Source organism: Canis lupus, chromosome 18, assembly GCF_011100685.1.
Source record: "Canis lupus familiaris isolate Mischka breed German Shepherd chromosome 18, alternate assembly UU_Cfam_GSD_1.0, whole genome shotgun sequence".
Lineage (NCBI taxonomy): Eukaryota > Metazoa > Chordata > Mammalia > Carnivora > Canidae > Canis > Canis lupus.
This window is the reverse complement of record NC_049239.1, coordinates 45,574,428-45,592,593: the sequence shown is the minus strand read 5'-3', so window position 1 is coordinate 45,592,593 and position 18,166 is coordinate 45,574,428. Positions and strand designations below refer to the sequence as shown.

At 52.5% G+C, this 18,166-nt stretch overlaps 1 protein-coding gene across 2 annotated transcripts; it reads left to right on the top strand.

Moving 5' to 3' along the window:
• The first annotated feature begins 597 nt into the window (after positions 1-597).
• Positions 598-17,839, top strand: ACCS (1-aminocyclopropane-1-carboxylate synthase homolog (inactive)). 2 transcript variants are annotated; one of them, XM_038563515.1, is made up of 15 exons: positions 598-683; positions 1,744-2,028; positions 4,106-4,165; positions 6,706-6,776; positions 7,918-7,987; positions 8,493-8,559; positions 10,491-10,588; positions 11,114-11,191; positions 11,934-12,034; positions 12,436-12,525; positions 14,247-14,292; positions 14,405-14,546; positions 16,764-16,906; positions 17,014-17,167; positions 17,299-17,839. In XM_038563515.1, exons 2-15 carry the CDS (start codon positions 1,744-1,746, stop codon positions 17,394-17,396), a joined length of 1,503 nt encoding a protein of 500 aa, XP_038419443.1. In that variant the 5' UTR covers positions 598-683; the 3' UTR covers positions 17,397-17,839. The 2 variants fall into 2 exon arrangements, with proteins under 2 accessions (XP_038419443.1, XP_038419442.1); XM_038563514.1 differs by lacking the exon at positions 598-683 and adding an exon at positions 898-1,092.
• The last annotated feature ends 327 nt before the right edge of the window (positions 17,840-18,166 follow it).

The following is an 18,166-nucleotide window of genomic DNA, read 5'->3' as shown; positions in this document are numbered from 1 at the left end:
CACAGGGGCAGGATTTTTATTTTTTTTAAGATTTTATTTCTTCATGAGAGACACACACACACACACACAGAAAGAGGGGCAGAGAGAGAAGCCGGCCCGTGCAGGGAGCCTGGTGCGGGACTCCATCCCGGGTCTCCAGGATCGCGCCCTGGGCCAAAGGCAGGCGCTCAACCGCTGAGCCCCCCGGGCGTCCCGGGCGGGGGATGTTTTAAGGATGCCCTCGCTTTAACCCAGCGAGCCTTCTCCACGAGTGCAAGCAGGCACGCACTGGCCGAGTAGCCTCCGTGAGTCTAAGGGCTTCAAAATGGGGAAACTGAGGCCGGGAGGTCGTGCCAGACGAGGAGACGGCGGCCAGCGGCGGCCTCAGGTTCCGAGGGCGGGTGGGCGCCCAGCGGGTCGGGGAGCCCCCGGCAGCGCGCGGGTCACGCCCGGGCGTCCGCGCCTCCTCCCCAGCGCCGCCCGGGCCGCGACCCCGCACTGCACCGCCCGCCGAGCGCAGGGGGCGGCGCCGCTCGCGCTTCCTCGCCCCGGGGCGGCCGCGTCTGGTCTCGCGAGGCTCCGCCGCCCTCCGAGGCCGCCTTCCCGCCGCGGCCGAGCCTCCCCCGCGCAGCCCCGGCCCCGCCTGCCTCCCCGCTCCCGCCGCGCTGCGGGTGCTGCGGCCTGCGCCGTCCGCGGGGGGCCAGGTGAGCCCGGGAGAGCCCGGCCGCGGGGGCGCGGGGTGAGCCCGGGAGAGCCCGGCCGCGGGGGTCCGGGGTCCGGGGGCGCAGTGTGCAGCCGGGGCGCCCCGGGGGTCGGGGAGCCTGGAGCCAGGGTCTGTTCCAAGCGTCTAGCCCACGGTGACTCGTTTTTTTTTTTTTTTAAGATTTTATTTCTTTATTCATGATAGACATAGGGGGAGAGAGAGGCAGAGACACAGGCCGAGGGAGAAGCAGGCTCCATGCAGGGAGCCCGATGTGGGACTCGATCCCGGGTCTCCAGGATCACGCCCCGAGCTGAAGGCGGCGCTAACCGCTGCGCCACCAGGGCTGACCCCCACCGTGACTCGTGACATTTATAGGCTCCGCTGCCCTGTGCTTCTACCGCGCTCTGCAGGTGAGTACACCGGCCTGGAAAGTGTAGGGCTCACGGCCGCTGGCAGGAGGAGACCCCCCTCCCCTGGCACCAGTGCTCCCCTCCACCTGGCTGCGCCTGAATTTGGGAGACCCGCCCCGCCCCGCCCCCGTAGTCCTGCCCTTAGTCCTTACACACCATCCGCGCCAGATCACCGGGCAATCTCCTGCCCTTTAGCCCTGTTGACATCATCACCGCAAAGCCCCTGGGCCTCCAGGCTCTTTCTGCTTTGAGTCAGAAAATTTTAACCTGTTTTTTATTATTATTATTATTTTATTTTAATTGAGGTCAGCAAGAACGGAAAAGGAACGATGATGATCCCTTAGGCTGCAGAATGAAAAACCCCGTAAATGTAAAACTAGCGAAAGCAGCTATAAGGTTACATTCATATAAAAGTAGCAAGGGTAGTCCCCTGGCCCTGAATAGATGGTTAGCAGAACTGAGTTGTTGAAGACATTGCACACATGGCTACGACTGGTAAGGGACACAGGAAAGGGTGAACTAAACATAAAGGAAGGGGTCTATGGAGAATGGGAAGGGCCTCATGACTCCCCATTCAGTTTTGCTACTGTGAAAAGCCCTTCTTTTCTGAATGCTTAATTCAGTCCCTGAATGCTTCTGTGTTTTTTGCAGATGTTCACTCTGCCTCAGGAAGAATCCAGGGCACCTGCCACTGGTCTGGGCTCAGCCTCCACACGGGACAGTAATTATGGGGATGGTCTGGAAAGAGAACGCTCCAGAAAACCAGACCAGAAGCTGCCAGAGTTCTGTGCGGTGGGCGATCCCGCTGCCATGTTTTCCTCTAACAACTCCTACCTGTCCTCTAGAGGAGGCATCATTAAATGGTTCTGGGACTCAGCGGAGGAGGGCTACAGAACCTACCACATGGACGAGTATGATGAGGATAAGAACCCCAGTGTGAGTGAGACCCCCAGCTCCACTGGAACCCAAGGGGAGACTGTAGGGTGGGATGCCCTACCTTGACCAAGAGGGTAGCACCTAGCCTGTTCTAGATGCTGGGGTTACAGCTATGAGCAAAAAAAAAAAAAAAAAAAAAAGCAAAGTTCCTGTGCTCATGGGATTTTTGTTTTAGTGGAGGAGGCAGATGGAGAACAGGCAAAAAAAAAAAAAAAAAAAAATCCCTGTAATATGTGGTGCTAAGTGCTATAGCCACTTATAAAGCCAGGTAAAGAGGATAGAGAACGGTAGGGTAGTCTGAGGATATTGCTGTTTTATGTAAGGTGGTCACAGAGGGCCACTTCCCTAAGGTGACATTTCAAGTGGAGACGGGAAGAATATGAAGGATCGTATTAGTTATTTGTTGCTGTGTAACAAATTAACTTAGATTTCAGCAGCTGAAAGGAAACATTTCATAATTTCTGGGGTTCAGGATCTGGGCAGGTGCCTCAGGCTCAGAATCTTCTATGAACTTGCAGTGAGGCCAGGGTCATGGTTTCATCTTAGGCTTGACTTGGTTGAGGGGCAGGAGAGAAGATAGCTTCCAGGCTCATTCACGTGGTTGTTGGCAGGCCCGGTCCTTTGCCACACAGGAATCTCCATGGGACTGGCTCACGCATGACATGGCAGCTGGGTTCCCCCAGGGCAGGTGATCCAAGAGAGAATGAGACACCATGAGTACCCAGGATAGAAGCTGTAGACCTCATAACCTGTTCTTACAAGATGTCACATCTGCCCCTCCTGAGAAGCGGGTCACTAGGTTCTGCCCACAGTCTCAGAGAAGGGATTACACAAGGGTGTGGATACCAAGAGGTGGGGATTGCTCCCTGGGAGCCATCTGAGGGGCTGCTTGTCAAGGTGAGCCCTGCAGAGACCTGGGGGAAAATGTTCCAGGCAGAGGAAAGAGTGGGTTCTAAGGCCCCAGGGTGGATCTGTGCTTGATGAGTTCAAGGGACAGCCCAGGGGCCAGTGTGGCTGGAATGTAGTGGCGACTGGCAGGAGATGAGGTCAGAAGGATCAGGGGTGGGGGGTGGGGGTGGGTGGAGACCCTGTGGGGCTTCATGGAATGCCAACAGGCTTCTGAGTTTGGACAGAGCAAGATAAAAGGTGTTGGGAGGAGGAGGAGTATGATCTAATTTTGGTTTTCAGAAGATGCCTTGGGGGGTGGCTACCGTGTAGAGGGTAGGGTGAGTGCAGGCAAGCAAGGGAAGAGGGCAGCCTTTGCAAGAAAAGAGATGAGATACTCCACTGGGGAGCTCCACTGGTGGCTCCATTGGGGTCTTAGCCATGGAGGGTGATAAGGGACTGGGCTGTCCACCTGTTTTGAAGGTGGAAGTGGCAGGATTTGTGGACAGATTAATGGTAAGCAGAGGCGCCTACTGGTTTGTTTCTCAGGGGTCAGCAGTTCTAGTGCATGAGCCTCCCTGGGGACTCTGCGGGACAGCTTGAGGTGGGCCTTTCCCCCTCCAGGTCCTGGGAGACACTGCCTCGTGGGTGGGATCAAAGTATTGTGTGGTTGCCCGGGGTCTCCCATGGGAGCCCTTCTTGGCTGACAGGTATCCCTGTTTCTGTTCTACTGCAGAAGGTACTGCAGCACTGCTTTACTTTGTACATTCTCTTGTACTGTAAACATGTATCTTCTTGCGAGATACAGTGGTGTCTCAGGCATGCATCCAGCCTTCAGGGATCTGATCATCCAGTGGGGGAGATAAAGCATGTACATTGGTCCCTGTGACCTGGAAGCAGAGACTAAGTGGGGTGCTCTAAAGGGCAACAGATCAAGAGCTTTGGGTTCCAGAAGAAGAAAAGATGTACCTTTCTAGGCCGGGTTCTGGGGAGGCTTCCTGGAGGAGATGGCATTAATAGAGCTTTAGAAATGTGAAGATGGGACCAGGGAGCTGAGTGGAGGTGGGACAAGGAAGGGTGTTTGGAGGGGCAGGATTACTCCCTCTTTGCTTTCCTGACTCAGTGTGCTCCTCGGGCCATCCTTTGGGACCCCTGGGCTGTGCTCACCCTGCCTCCGTCTCTCTGTCTCCAGGGCATCATTAACTTGGGCACCAGTGAGAATAAACTCTGCTTTGACCTGTTATCCAGACGGGTAAGTCCTAGTGGCATCAGCAGCTCCCAGGGACTGTCTTTTCTTGGATTTCCCTGGAACACTTCCCTGATAAGAGCCTGCTGCTTGCCTCAGCAGCCCTGGCCTGAGCCAGGAGACCCAGGTTCCAGGTCCGTCTCAGGGACAACCTCTGTGATCTTGGGTGAGTCACTTCCCTATTTGGATCCTGCTTCTTTTTTTTTTTTATTTTTTTTATTTATGATAGTCACCCAGAGAGAGAGAGAGAGAGGCAGAGACACAGGCAGAGGGAGAAGCAGGCTCCATGCAGCGAGCCTGACGTGGGATTCGACCCCGGGTCTCCAGGATCGTGCCCTGGGCCAAAGGCAGGCGCCAAACCGCTGCGCCACCCAGGGATCCCTGGATCCTGCTTCTTCACCTCTTCCCCACACTCAGTCCCTCCCGCTGCTGGCTGGGTCCTGCTCTCATGGGGTGGGGGTGGGATAGGGAGCATTCAGTGGGGTGTGATCAGTATTTAACAACTGGCTCTGGGGTAGGGAGGACTCTGATTTGTCGCTTTTGCCAATTCCCATAGTGTAAATACCTCCACTGTGGCTGATTTCAAGCCACGGGTATGACCTCTCTGCACACAAAGTTGGGAAAAAAGGGGTTGTGGCACCCATTATGTAGTATCCCCACCATCTAGACACAAAGATGGAAATAACCTCAAGAGCACATGTAGGAATGTAGTGACATAATCAGAAGTAGTGATGTTTTAGTTATTACCTTCGTTTATTACTGGTGTTTTTTAATGCAGTGTACTTATTTGTACATTTATACAGTTTAATTAAAAAAATTTTTTTAGCATAGCCTGTAAAATTCCTGGAAACTTACTAAGTAGATTTCTTGAGCTGGTGTGAGCCATCTCTAGCAAACCACTAAATATGCCTGATAAATGTGTTTTCCAAGGCCACGGACTCAGAGTCTGGGCTTGTGGTGGGAGTGACGGCTGACCCAAAGGAACTTATTTCCAAGGGAGACAAATCTAAGACCTAAGGGGAGAGGCATATAGGGAGGGGGCTCAAAAGGCATGGTCTACCTACCAGTTCCCTGCTGCACTGACCCACAGAAGTAAAATGTGAGCCACATATATAATTTAAAATATCCTGTTAGATAAGTAAAAAGAAACTGGTAAATTCATCTGAGGAATATATTTTATTTAGCCTAATATATCCAAAATAGGACCATTTCAACATGTAATCAATGTAAAAAATTGGCATATTTTACGTAGTTTTCATATCAAGTCTTTAAAATCCAGTGAGTTGGCTCAGTTCAGGCAAGCCACACTCCAAGTGCTCAGCAGACACGCATGGCTAGCGGCCTTCGACTAGACAGGGCAGCTCTATGGGCAGAAGGGGAGGGGGAGAAGGCTGGAGTTGTGTCCAAGTGGCTGATTGCCTTTCTTCCTTTGGTTCCCTTCTCAAGACTTCTGGCTTTCCTTGGCACTGTGTGTGCGATGCTCTGGGAGTTACCCAGCATCAGGTCAGGGTGGGGATGGTGTCGAAACAGCTGTATTTTTTAAAGATTTTATTTATTTATTCATGAGAGAGAGAGAGAGAGAGAGAGGCAGAGACACAGGCAGAGGAGAAGGAGTTCTCCATTCTGGGGACCCGATGTGGGACTTGATCCTGGGTTTCCAAGATCACGCCTTGGGCTGAAGGCAGTGCTAAACTGCTGAGCCACCCAGGCTGCTGCAACAGTTGCATTAAAAAAAAAAATTAAAAATATTTTATTTATTTATTCATGAGAGAGAGAGAGAGAGAGAGAAAGAGAGGCAGAGACACAGGCAGAGGGAGAAGGAGTTCTCCATGCTGGGGACCCGATGTGGGACTTGATCCTGGGTTTCCAAGATCACGCCTTGGGCTGAAGGCGGTGCTAAACTGCTGAGCCACCCAGGCTGCTGAAACAGTTGCATTAAAAAAAAATTAAAAATATTTTATTTATTTATTCATGAGAGAGAGAGAAAGAGAGGCAGAGACACAGGCAGAGGGAGAAGGAGTCCTCCATGCTGGGGACCCGATGTGGGACTTGATCCTGGGTCTCCAAGATCACACCCTGAGCTGAAGGCTGATGCTCAACCACTGAGCCACCCAGGCATCCCAAAATGGCCACATTTTCCAAAGCATAGGGTTGAACTGAGCCAGGAACACAATGGCCTGAATCCCTCCAGAAGTTGGAGCCAACACTGAGGGGATGGCACCCAATGCTAGGACCCCTTGTGTCACCCCAACGAGAAGCCGAGTAGCATGGTCTATCACTGCCTCTACAAATCCACCCCTCTGGGTTTTTAATTTTTTAAATATATATGTTTGTATATTCATTCATTCATTCATTCATTCATGCAAGCACAAACATATGAGCAAGGGAAGGGACAGAGGGAGAGGGAGAGAGAGAATCCCAAGCAGACTCTCCCAAGCAGCCCCACAAGGAGCTCAGTCAGGTGCTCGATCTCATGACCCTGAGATCATGACCAGAGCAGAAATCGAGAGTCAGATACTCAGCCCCACTCTTCCCTCTGTCCCTAGCTGAGTCAGAGTGACATGCTGCGGGTGGAGCCATCATTGCTGCAGTACCCTGACTGGAGGGGACATCTGTTGTAAGTAGTTGCCATGGGCCAGTGGTTCTCAGCCCAGGGTGGTTTTGCTCCCCAGGGGACATAGGGCACCTGGGAACACTTATGGTTATCGTAACTGGGAAGGAGGTATTATTGGCATTTCCTGGGTAGAGGCCGGTGATGCTGCAAAACCTCCTACGATGCCCAGGAAAGCCCCCACAACAAATAATGACCCTGCCCCAGATGTGAATATGGCAGGTAGAGAAAGCCTGCTTGAGGCTGAGGGCCTGTCCTGGAGACCTGGCAGTCGTGGGGTCTCCTGGAGCATCTGCAGGGAGAGAGCGTGTGGTCGTCTCACCCAGCTCAGGAGCTCCCTAGCTTGGTTTCTTGGGTCTTAGGCATGTGGGGGGCCTTCGGGCATGGAGCCCTTGTCGCCATGCTCTCAGTGGCTTTAGATGAACCAGAATCAGTGTTGTGAGATGGGATGCCGGCTAGGGCATTTCCTCCTGGTAAGAGGGGACATGGTAAATAATGCTAATTGGGGTTTGTACTGACTGAGCACTTGCTAGGGCAGCTGCTGTCCTAAAGGGCAGTGAGTGGCCAAGCAGGACTTGATTCCAAAGCGCATGTTCCTGCAGTAATTAGGATGGTAGGCCCTGGAGACAGCCCGCTGGCTTGGGAGTGAACTGTGCCACTGAGCAGCAAGTGACTGATTTCCCTCGAGCCTGTTTCTCTGTGAAATGGGAATGACAATAATAATAACATCGTATGATTGTTGGGAAGATTGAAGGAGTAAAGTTCCCTGAGTAACTCCTAACTCCTGCATAATGTAAATGCTCAATGACACTTAGCAACAGTGACTCTGACGATAGTTATTGTTATGATAGCATTGTTATTAGTTAGAGCTACATGTGGATGGAGTGTTATTTTTGGTATCCTGGAGGCCTGCGGATTAGGTGGTGGGTCCTGTCCTAGAACTACAGAGAATGCAAGTCTGCATGCGTGTAGGTAGTGGTGAGGTGGGGGGCTGGTGGGCCTGAGATGCGGAGGCCACACTGACCCCGCTGCCCTCGTGGGAAGCCAGAGAAGGATAATGGATCTGGGTGAGGATTGACCAGAGGAGCTTTGGGATGGGCTGTGGGTCGGGGATGGCGAGCACTGCCCATCTCTGTCTGATCTCTAGTCTCCGGGAGGAAGTGGCCAGATTCCTGTCTTTCTACTGCAAGAGCCCTGCACCCCTTAAACCAGAGAACGTGAGTAGCCCCCTGCTCTGCTCTCCCCTGCTCCTCTGCCCACCTCCCCCAACTTTTGACAGTGGGTAGGGGTAGCATGGGCTTGGGATCTGCCTTTCACTCAGTTTTGACTTGATTCCAGGTGGAATTAGGAATACCTCCTCCCTTTTTCTTCCTCATCCTAGATATTTAGGGGATATAATTTGGATACAGTTTCTGTTCCAGTTTGTTCTATGGTCCCTCATTGCCTCCACATCTTGAGGCAAGACACTTGGAGTGGCCAGCCCCCTCTCCCTTGCTCTGTTGACCTAGAGCACAGTCCAAAGAATAAATCACAGATGCACTGGGCTGTTAGGCAGGAGAGGCCTTCAGCTTCTCCTGGTGGCTTTGCCATGACAGAGCCACAGAGGGCACCAAGATGGGACCTGTTCCCCTACCCTCACAACCGCTAGCCCGGATGCAGCTGGAGATCCTTGTTCCTCCTGGACAGATACTCATCTTTGTCACACGGATGTGTCACCCTTAGGTGGTTGTTCTGAATGGCTGTGCCTCCCTCTTCTCTGCTCTGGCCACAGTGCTGTGTGAGGTGGGGGGTAAGTGACCCACGGCCTGCTCTGCACGGGGCGCTGCCCTATGCCTGCAGTGTCCACAGTTGCCTGTCTTTTGCGATGCTTTCGGCCATAATAGACTACTAGACTGCAGGGGGCTTAATCAGGGCTTGACTCGGATATTGGCAGTTTCTGAGGAGGTCAACATGATGCCTTCTCTCTGTGATGAACTTGGTTTTTCCTTTCATGTGATGGCCTGCGTGTCCTTTCATGACAGTGGGTCTAAAGTAGGGAGAAAGGGTAAGGTTGTGTCCTGCCTGTGTCTTTTTTTTATTGGCAGGGGGCAGGAGAGATACTCTTCCCCCCAAAAAGTCCCAGCAGAGCCCACCTTATGTCTTATTGGCCAGAACTGACTCACAAACCCATTCCCCAAGCAGTCCCTGGCAAACAGGATAAGAACCACAATTGACTGAAACCAAAAGTGGTTCATCCCCAAGGGCCAGGGATAGGCCACCTTCCTCAGACTTACTGCAGGTCATATCCGGGAAATCTGGTGCTCTCTTAGCCAGAATACTGGAATGGCTGTTGGGTAGGCAGCCAGCAGCGTCTGCTACAGGAGCCATAGTTGGCCAGAGAGCGGGTCATGGCCAGGGGTTATTGTCGCCAGAATAGAGGCCCACTCACTCCAGCTTCACTGACGGTGATTACATGGGTAGAGTTTACTGACCACGTGCTATGTTACAGGCACTGGCCTAGGACTTTACACATAGACTCATTTAATCCTCACTTCTCCCCTCTGAGCCAGGCTCTGTGCCTTCCCCGTTCCACAGAGGAGGACACAGGGCACAGGGAGTTAAGTAACTTGTCAAATTCATATAGTGAGAGAGCAGAACCAGGATTTGAACCACAAGATGAAGATTCATCACAAGGACAGGCTAGGCAATTCCTCCCCATTTGAGAACCGTCAAGAGTGGGATCAGTGTCACCCTCTCCACCTCTCACAGGGGTGTGCAGTCCCTCCTCCTCCCCTTTGTACATGCGAGCCTCTCTTTGGACCTTCCTCGCCTCCCACGTGGCCCAGGGTAGCTGCCCCAGCTCCATCTGCTCAGATGCACCTCCTCATCTCATGAGTGTCTCTGCTTCCCGGAGTGACGTCATGGGAGAGAGCACGTGCTGGGTGTCTGGCCGCCAGCGGATCAGCTCCCTTGGGTCCCTGGTTTACATCTGGTCCACTCCTTGTGGCTGGGGTAGGGCACATGTAGGACAGAGGCTGCCCCTCCCAGAGCTGTGAGTGGGGCAGATAGGAAGGGAGGGCAGCCTGACCATGCATCCTCTTCAGAACTGGAGGAATGCCCGCCTCCGCAATAGGGTAGACCTTGGAGGTCATTATCAGCACCCCCATCCATGGCGAGAGTCTTCTGCATGACATCCCCCTCCCACCCCTGCCAGATGGCTCAGCCTTGTGTTTGCGTGTCCCCTGTACAGGGAGGGTCCACTCCTCCTGAACAAACTTGATCTTTGGGCAGCTCTGTATGTTGTCACGTTTGTTGAAGCTGCCCGGATCCCCCAGCAACTTCAACTCACTGGATCCCAGTCTGTGCTTGGAGGGGCTCAGCAGGTGGAGAGCTTCAGTGGGATCCTCTGAGGCTTGGTGTCCTCCTTGGTAAAGTTAGGGTGAGAATAGTACTGATGTCATAGAGTGATTGTGAGGATCGAATGAGATAACACACAAATACACGTTTAGCCCAGTTCCCAGCATGTAGTAAGTGTTCAGTAAACGTTAGCTACTGATGATCAGAAAAGGGACTGATCTCAGGGAATCCAAATGTTAGAAAGAGCTTGGGAGTTGAAAGATGGAGTGTACCCCCAATGCTCTCCCAAAGGCATGGAAAGCTGGGAGGGACGTGGAGCCTGTGGATGGGGGACTGGGTGTTCTGGCCACAGGGTGACAGGCGCTGGCCCATTCCTGCCCTCAGAGGCTTTCCTGATCCCCGCCCCTTACTATGGAGCCATCACACAGCATGTCTGTCTCTATGGCAATGTCCGACTGGTCTGTGTCCATCTGGACAGTGAGGTAAGAGTTCCTGAGAACCCAGGTAAGGCCTGGGCCTTCTTCCTAGAGGTGAAGACTTTCCTGTCTCTGAATTTGAGGGGAGTCATGGGAGGAAGTCCCTGCTGAGGGCTCTGGGGTTATGGCTGGAAGGGGAGTAGAGCCTTCTGTTGCCCATGGCTGTCCATAACCTGGGTTCCCTTGGGGCTCCCCAGGTCCTGGCTCTGAGGTCTCCAGGTTTAGGGTAGAAGCCAAGGGCAGCCCCAGGGAGACTACAGCAAAATGGCGGGGTGAGGACAGGGCAAAGCAGACCTCAGCCTGTAAGTTCTTGGATCCCGTCAGAGGATCTATGGGGGCTCTTCCCCACTCTGACTGATGAGATGTCCCTGATATAATGGGGTGGAGAAGGGGGGCACTGGGAGGAGTGAACTTGTCAGAGTTTCTTCAGAGACTATTCTTAGGAGGCTAGAGATAACAGGAGAGATCCCAGAAGTTCAGGTTTGGGGGATCGGTGAATTTGGCTGCTGGTTTTTCTCCATCTTTCCCCAGGTCACTGGGCTGGACACACGTCCCTTCCAGCTCACAGTGGAGAAGCTGGAGATGGCCCTGCAAAGAGCTCATTCTGAGGTCTGGGAGTCGAATCAAACCCAGGGCTGGGAGGGATGGGTCTGAGCAGGGTGCAGACTTCCTGTGGCCGATCTCATCCTGGGAGCAAGGTTGGCCCTCCTCGACGGGGTTGGGGTTTCAGATGGTCACAGGGAACCATTCTGGGGGGCCAATCAGGAGCATACCCATGGAAGGTCTTCCCACTAGAGCAAGACTCAGACCTACGTCTACAGAGTCAACCAGGGAGCTTAACACCTCCACCCCTCTTCCACCCTATTTTGACTCAGTGGGTCAAGTGTGGGGCTTAGGGGTCTGTAGTGCATCAGTCTCCCTGGTGATTCGAGGACGTGATTCCCCTCTCACTTGGTGGGGGCCTACTGAAGAAAGACAGAGACAAGTACTACTCCCATGGCTTCTTTCCTGCCATGGTCATTAAAGTTGTAAGTGCCTACTGTGGGAATTCTAAAAGGGAAAACCCCTATCCATTACTCTACCAACAAAGACAACCTGTACTGGCGTTTGGGCATTTTTGCCTCTGGGCTTTGTTCTCTGCCTTTTTTTTTTTTTTTTTCTTTCCTGGTCCACACATTTGCACATACGTATATCTGCTGCAGATACCTAATTCTCTGCCCTTGTTTGCGTCACATTGGGTCATGAACCTGTTCCCATCACATTTCCCTGGGAGTCTGCCCAGCAATCGGCCCCATTCGGGCTCTGGCCTTCGGGAGGAGCTGAGCATTTTCTGTCCCACTGATGGTTTCAGGGTGTGAAGGTCAAAGGTCTCATCCTCATCAATCCCCACAACCCTCTGGGTGACATCTACTCCCCAGGAGAGCTGCGGGACTACCTGGAATTTGCCAAGAGGTGAGGCACCCCACAGTCACCCCTCAAAACATCCTGGCCGACCAGGATACTGATGGGGGCTTTGGGACAGGCCCTCAAAGTGAGGAGTGGAGCCAGACTTGAGTCTGGGTCTGTCTGTACAACTGTTTGGCGCTTCATGGTACCCTTCTTCTGTGGAGGTACCCAAGGCCCCTCTTCCACGGTGCTTCAAAAGCCCTGCTGACATCTGCTTTGTATGCCTGGCTTCCTGTTTGAAAAAAAAAAAAAAAAAAAGGTGCAAGAAATGTGTGTCTGGAAAAAAATTTGGTAACCTTGGGCTCAACTGTGGTCCTCTTGGATTTCTGAGTCATTGCCTCCCCACCCTGGGGGACACATTCGGCCTCCAGACCAAGCCGTTTCCTCCCCACTCCCTGCCCCTCCAGGCACGAGCTGCATGTGATGGTGGATGAGGTCTACATGCTGTCCGTGTTTGAGAAGTCGGCAGCGTACTGCAGTGTCCTGAGCCTGGAAGGGTGAGCCTGCCCTGCCACAGCCGACTCTGCCAACCCCGGTCTCCTGGCCCCTTGTGGCTTGGCCCATAGGATGTGACCTGTCCTAGGGCAGTTCTTCCATCCAGCTGGTCCCACTGTCCTCAGATCCTCTAAGGAGAAGATGGGATGGCTGGGCTACATCAGGGATTTTCATATTGTTCTGTGGCCTCTCTGAGAGCTCCAAGGAGGGGCCAGGCCATAGGATTCCTAGGGGTGGTGGTGGGGAGAGGGCTGCAAGGGTGGGAACTGGTCTCCGTTGCTGTTCCCCTTATCTGCAGAGTAGCTTCAGCCCCATGGATGCATGCATCCATCCATCCATTCATCCACTCACTCACTAATTCATTCAGCAAATCCGTCTGTAGCCCCAGGCATGTGCCAAGCACTTCTAGCTATTTGGGCTTTTTCATTAGATTTAGTCCAAGCCAAGAATCTTGGTTGAAACAGCTTTGGAAACTCTTGGACCAGATCATCTGTAAAGTCTGTAAATGTGACATTGAGCAAATCTAACAGTTCTTGGTATTTGTTCAGAACTTTGGACCCTGTGAAATCCTTTCCATTGGTTCTCTCAGCTGGTTTTCACGAGGCTCTGCCAAGTGGATGGTTGTTACTCCTGTTTGTTTATGGATTAGGAAAGTGAGACACAGAGAAATAGCAACTTGTCATCTACTCTGTGCCAGCCACTGTGGTAGGTGCTGGGAGACAACAGTGAATGAGAAAGACAGGCCCCATCTTACGTGGAACTTTTATTTCTAGCCAGAGAAAACATTTTAAAAATTTTATTTATTTATTTATTTGAGAGAGAGCAAGAGGGAGAGAGAGACAGTGAGCAGGAGGGAGAGGGAGAGAGAATCTTTTTTTTTTTTAAGATTTTATTTATTTATTCATGAGAGACACAGGCAGAGACACAGGAAGAGGGAGAAGCAGGCTCCACGTGGGGAGCCCGACGTGGGACTTGATCCTGGGACTCCAGGATCATGCCCTGGGCTGAAGGTGGCGCTAAACCGCTGAGCCACCCGGGCTGCCTGGGAGAGAGAATCTTAAGCAGACTCCATGCTGAGGGTAGAGCCCAATGTGGGGCTTGATCCCATGACTGCAAGATCATGACCTGAGGCAAAACCAAGACTTAGACACTTAACCAACTGAGCCACCTCGGTGCCCCCAGGAAAAAAACATTTTAGCAGTAGCTAAATACACAGTCATTTGATTGTGGCTGTAAGTGCTAAAAAGGGGAAGTCTGGGGAGGCATGAGGGGATCTGTTTGGGGTCCCCAGTAGGCCTGGTCTACTGGGAGGTGGTCAGAGAAAGTCTGAGGAAATGGAGCTTGAGCTGAGCTATAGATCAGGAATTGGCAAATAGTTTTGGATCAGATGGCAAATATTTTAGGCTTTATAGGCCTTTGGTCTCTCACTCAACTCTGCCTTATAGCTCAAAAGCGGCCACAGACAGGATGTATGTGAGAAAGCATGGCTGTGTTTCAGTAAAGCTTTATTTACAAAAACAGGCCTCTGGCCCGGTTTAGCGTGCAGGCTGTAGTTTGCTGATCCTTGCTCTGACGCACGTATAGGGTTTAGCAATTCAAGAGATGAAACCAGGGCTTCACACAGAACCAGAACTAGATTCATCCATCTCCTCATTTGTTCAGCCAAACACGTATGAGCCTCTGTGGATCTGTGTTGCTTCTGTTCCCACACTGTTCTCTGCAGGTTGCCTGACCCCCAGAGGACTCATGTGATGTGGGCGACCAGCAAGGTAGGTTCCTGGCTGGCCTTGGGTGTCAGGGAGGTGGGAGGGCAGAGAGGGGGGTGGAACCAGCTTCCTCTGTGGAGGGCTGGCCACTGCCTAGGGTGCCTTTCTCCTGTAGGACTTCGGGATGTCTGGGCTCCGCTTTGGCACGCTGTACACAGAAAACAGGGATGTGGCCACTGCGGTGGCTTCCCTCTGCCGATATCATGGCCTCAGTGGCTTGGTCCAGTACCAGATGGCACAGCTGCTCCAGGACCGTGGTGACTGCCTGGGCCTGGGCCCTTGAGAATGGGGGAGAGGTTGTAGTTGGTCAGGAACTGGCCAGGGATCGTGGGTGCCTCTTGCATGAGAAGACTTTAGGGTGGTGTTCGAGAGCCCCAGGACCACATCTGGGTTCTTTATGATAGTGAGAGAGAGAGAGAGAGAGAGAGAGAGAGGCAGAGAGAGAAGCAGGCTCCATGCACCGGGAGCCCGATGTGGGATTCGATCCCAGGTCTCCAGGATCGCACCCTGGGCCAAAGGCAGGCGCCAAACCGCTGCGCCACCCAGGGATCCCCACATCTGGGTTCTTAACCGGCTTGCTCACTTCCTGGCTGTGTGGCCCATTTCCTTCACCTCCCCAAACCTCAGTTAGTGTGATTTGTCAACTCAAATAGTACCTGGCATATAAGAGTCACTTACTTGGTCAACATGAACTCATTATTATCATCTGTGAGCATTTGAAAAAAGAGAGTAGATGCTACAAAGGGAACACGGTTATAATGGAAGCATCTCTGCCTATGAGGGTCTCAGATACTGAGTCTTAATAGCAAGGTTCCAGTTTGGGGTGATCCAGCAAAGGTGATCTGTAACTGGAGCTAGATATTCTCATCGCGCCATCTCATTCCAGAATCCTAGGAAGCAGATATTCCTGTATTTTCCCTGGTATTTTATAGATGAGGAAATGAGGGCTGGATACTCTAACCTGCTACAACAGCTGAAATTGAAAATAGCAGTGACACCCTCAAGTGTTGGCGAGGATGCAGAGCATCCTCAAGAGCATTTCATCTCTTGAATTGCTAAACCCTATACGTGCTAAACCCTATACATCCTGGAACTCTCGCGCTGCTCTGGGAATGTAAAGTGGCAGAGCCGCTCTGCAAAGCAACTGGCAGTTACTTGCAGAGTTATACATACACTTAGCAAATGGCCCAGCAATCCCACTCCTAGCTCTTTACCCATATGGTCACTCAAAACCAAATATTCACTATGGGAATATTTGTAGCTGCTTTGTTCACGATCACCCCAAACTGGAAGCACCCCAAAATGTCCTCCCATGGATGAATGAGGGAGCAAAGTGTGGCACGTCCACACAATGGAATACGACTCTACGGTGAGATCTAGGGCAGCACAGACTAAGCTCAAAGGCATTGTGCTGAATGAAAGAGGCCAGTCTCACAAGATGGCATGACTGGAGGATTCCTCTCGTGACATTCTGGAAAAGGCAAAGCCAGAGTGATGGAGAACAGACCCATTGTTGTGGGGGGGCAGGGGAGTGATGTGACTATAAACAGCACGAGGGTGTTCTTTGGAGCAAGGGAACTGTTTGGTGTCCTGCTTGCAGGGGGTGATGACACAGATCTGTACATGTGTTGAAACTCATCAAATGGGGGTCTCCTGGGTGGTTCAGTCAGTTAAGCATCTGACTGTTGGTTTCAGCTCAGGTCATGATCTCAGGGTTGTGAGATCAAATCCCGCATTGGGGTCCATGCTGGGTGTGGAGCCTGCTTGAGATTTTCTCTCTCCCCCTCTCTCTGCCCCTCCCCCTGCTTGCACGCTCGCTTACTCTCTCGAGCTTGCTCACTCACTCTCAAAAAAAAAAAAAAAAAAAAAAGAAATGTCAAATCATTTAAAAAAACCCAAAACTTCATCAAATGAGACACTAGAGAAAGTTAATAAAAAAGATGAGGACGGGGAGGCGAAGTAGCCAAAGGCCCCACATCTTGTGAGTGGCCAGGCCAGGATCTGAACTGCAGCCTCTGTGACTCGGAAGCATCCCTGTGTGAGTGGGCCATCCTTCAGTCAGGGTCTGCACCCTGAGGGACTCCTGAGTCTGCAGGCTGGGAGCTGTGAGGCCAGGTATCTGGATTTTGGGGGCTTTTTACTGGACATTGAATATTCCCATCCTCCCCATCAACCAGCTGGAGAAAGGGTCTTGGCAGCTCGTGGCCCTTTTCTTTTTTAAAGATTTTATTTATTTATTCATGAGAGACACAGAAAGACATAGGAAGAGGGAGAAGCAGACTCCCTGTGGGGAGCCCGATGTAGGACTTGATCCCAAGGCCCCAGGATCACGACCTGAGCCAAAGGCAGATGCTCAACTACTGAGCCACCCAGGTGTCCCTCGTGGCCTTTTTCTTGTTACCATTTAGACTCATGGGACAGAGTGGAGGATTGATGAGAGATTTATTTTTTGGCTTCTCTTTTCACCCAAACAGACTGGATCAACCAGGTGTACTTGCCTGAGAACCATGCCCGGCTCAAGGCTGCCCACACCTATGTCACAGGGGAGCTCCGGGCCCTGGGGATCCCCTTCCTGAGCGGTGGGGCAGGCTTCTTCATCTGGGTTGACCTGAGGAAGGTAATGCAAGTGGGGCTGTAGGCCGGGAGGGAATTTAAGCCTCTCTCTCTGGCAGGGGAGGGGTAGGGGTGTCTCATCTGCAGCCTGAACCCCTTCCACCCTCCCAGTACCTGCCCGAGGCCACCTTTAAGGAGGAAATGCTGCTTTGGCGCTGCTTTTTGGACAACAAGGTGCTGCTGTCCTGTGGCAAAACCTTCGAGTGTAAAGAGCCTGGTTGGTTCCGCTTGGTCTTTTCAGACAAGGCCCACCGCCTCTGCCTGGGTGAGTGACCTCACCTCCTCACCATGCCCTTCATTCTGTCCTCCCTCTTCTCGTCTCACCTGTGGCTCTAGCAGCCTCAGCTGGCTCATCCTGCCCGCCCCCCAGCCAGGGTGCTAACTTCTCCTCCCCAGGGATGCAGAGGGTCCGGCAGGTGCTTGAGGGCAAATCCCAGGCAGCAGAAGCCCGGTCTTCCCGTCAGAGCCAGGAGCCAAGGAGCCAGCACAGGTGAGCTGGTCATCACCCAGTGACTGCAGGGCCTGGCAGCCACCGCCAATCTGAGCTACTTGGGGCTGCGAAGACTGGTGGTGGATGAGGCATTTGGCAGGAGGGTACCCGACGCGGCCTCGCCCCTGAAGAAGAACCATTTCTTGCCTCTCTCAGAGGCGGTGAGAGACTCCTCCAGCTGTGCTGTGCTCTGGCCCTTCTCCCTCTATTAAACACGACTGGGAGACACTAGAAGCTTCTGTTGTGAGTAATTTACAGAATGGAGGAGTCGTGACTGCTCCTAACCACAACTGTTAGCCTCTCTGAGGACATGGAAAGAAAACAACTGGTACCTTCTTTTGATGGCACCTTCCTTCCTCCTTCGTTGCGGAGGACAAGTCAGAGGGACAACACAGAGAAGAATGATTACTGCCCAGAAATAAACAAGAGTGATAATTTCCCAACTACCAGGAGAAAGGAGTTACTTCCTTATGTTCAGATGTTCTCCCCATGTGGGCCCACAGGACACCTGGGACCCGGGACAGGCCTCTGGGTGGACCACGGTGAACAGGACTCTGTGGTGGTGATCGGGAAGCGCTTCTCTGCCTCTGGGATGCTCTTCCTCCTTCTCTTTCCTGGCAAGGAGCTGCCTGCACGGACCATCTCACACCCAAGTGATCTGGCCATGACTGTTGGAAGGGGGGAAGATAGGGGCTGGACCTCAAACCAAGGCTTGCCTTTCCACCCTAAGTATATAGAGGGCCATTCATGCCATCCTCAGGGTGCTTTAGTTCA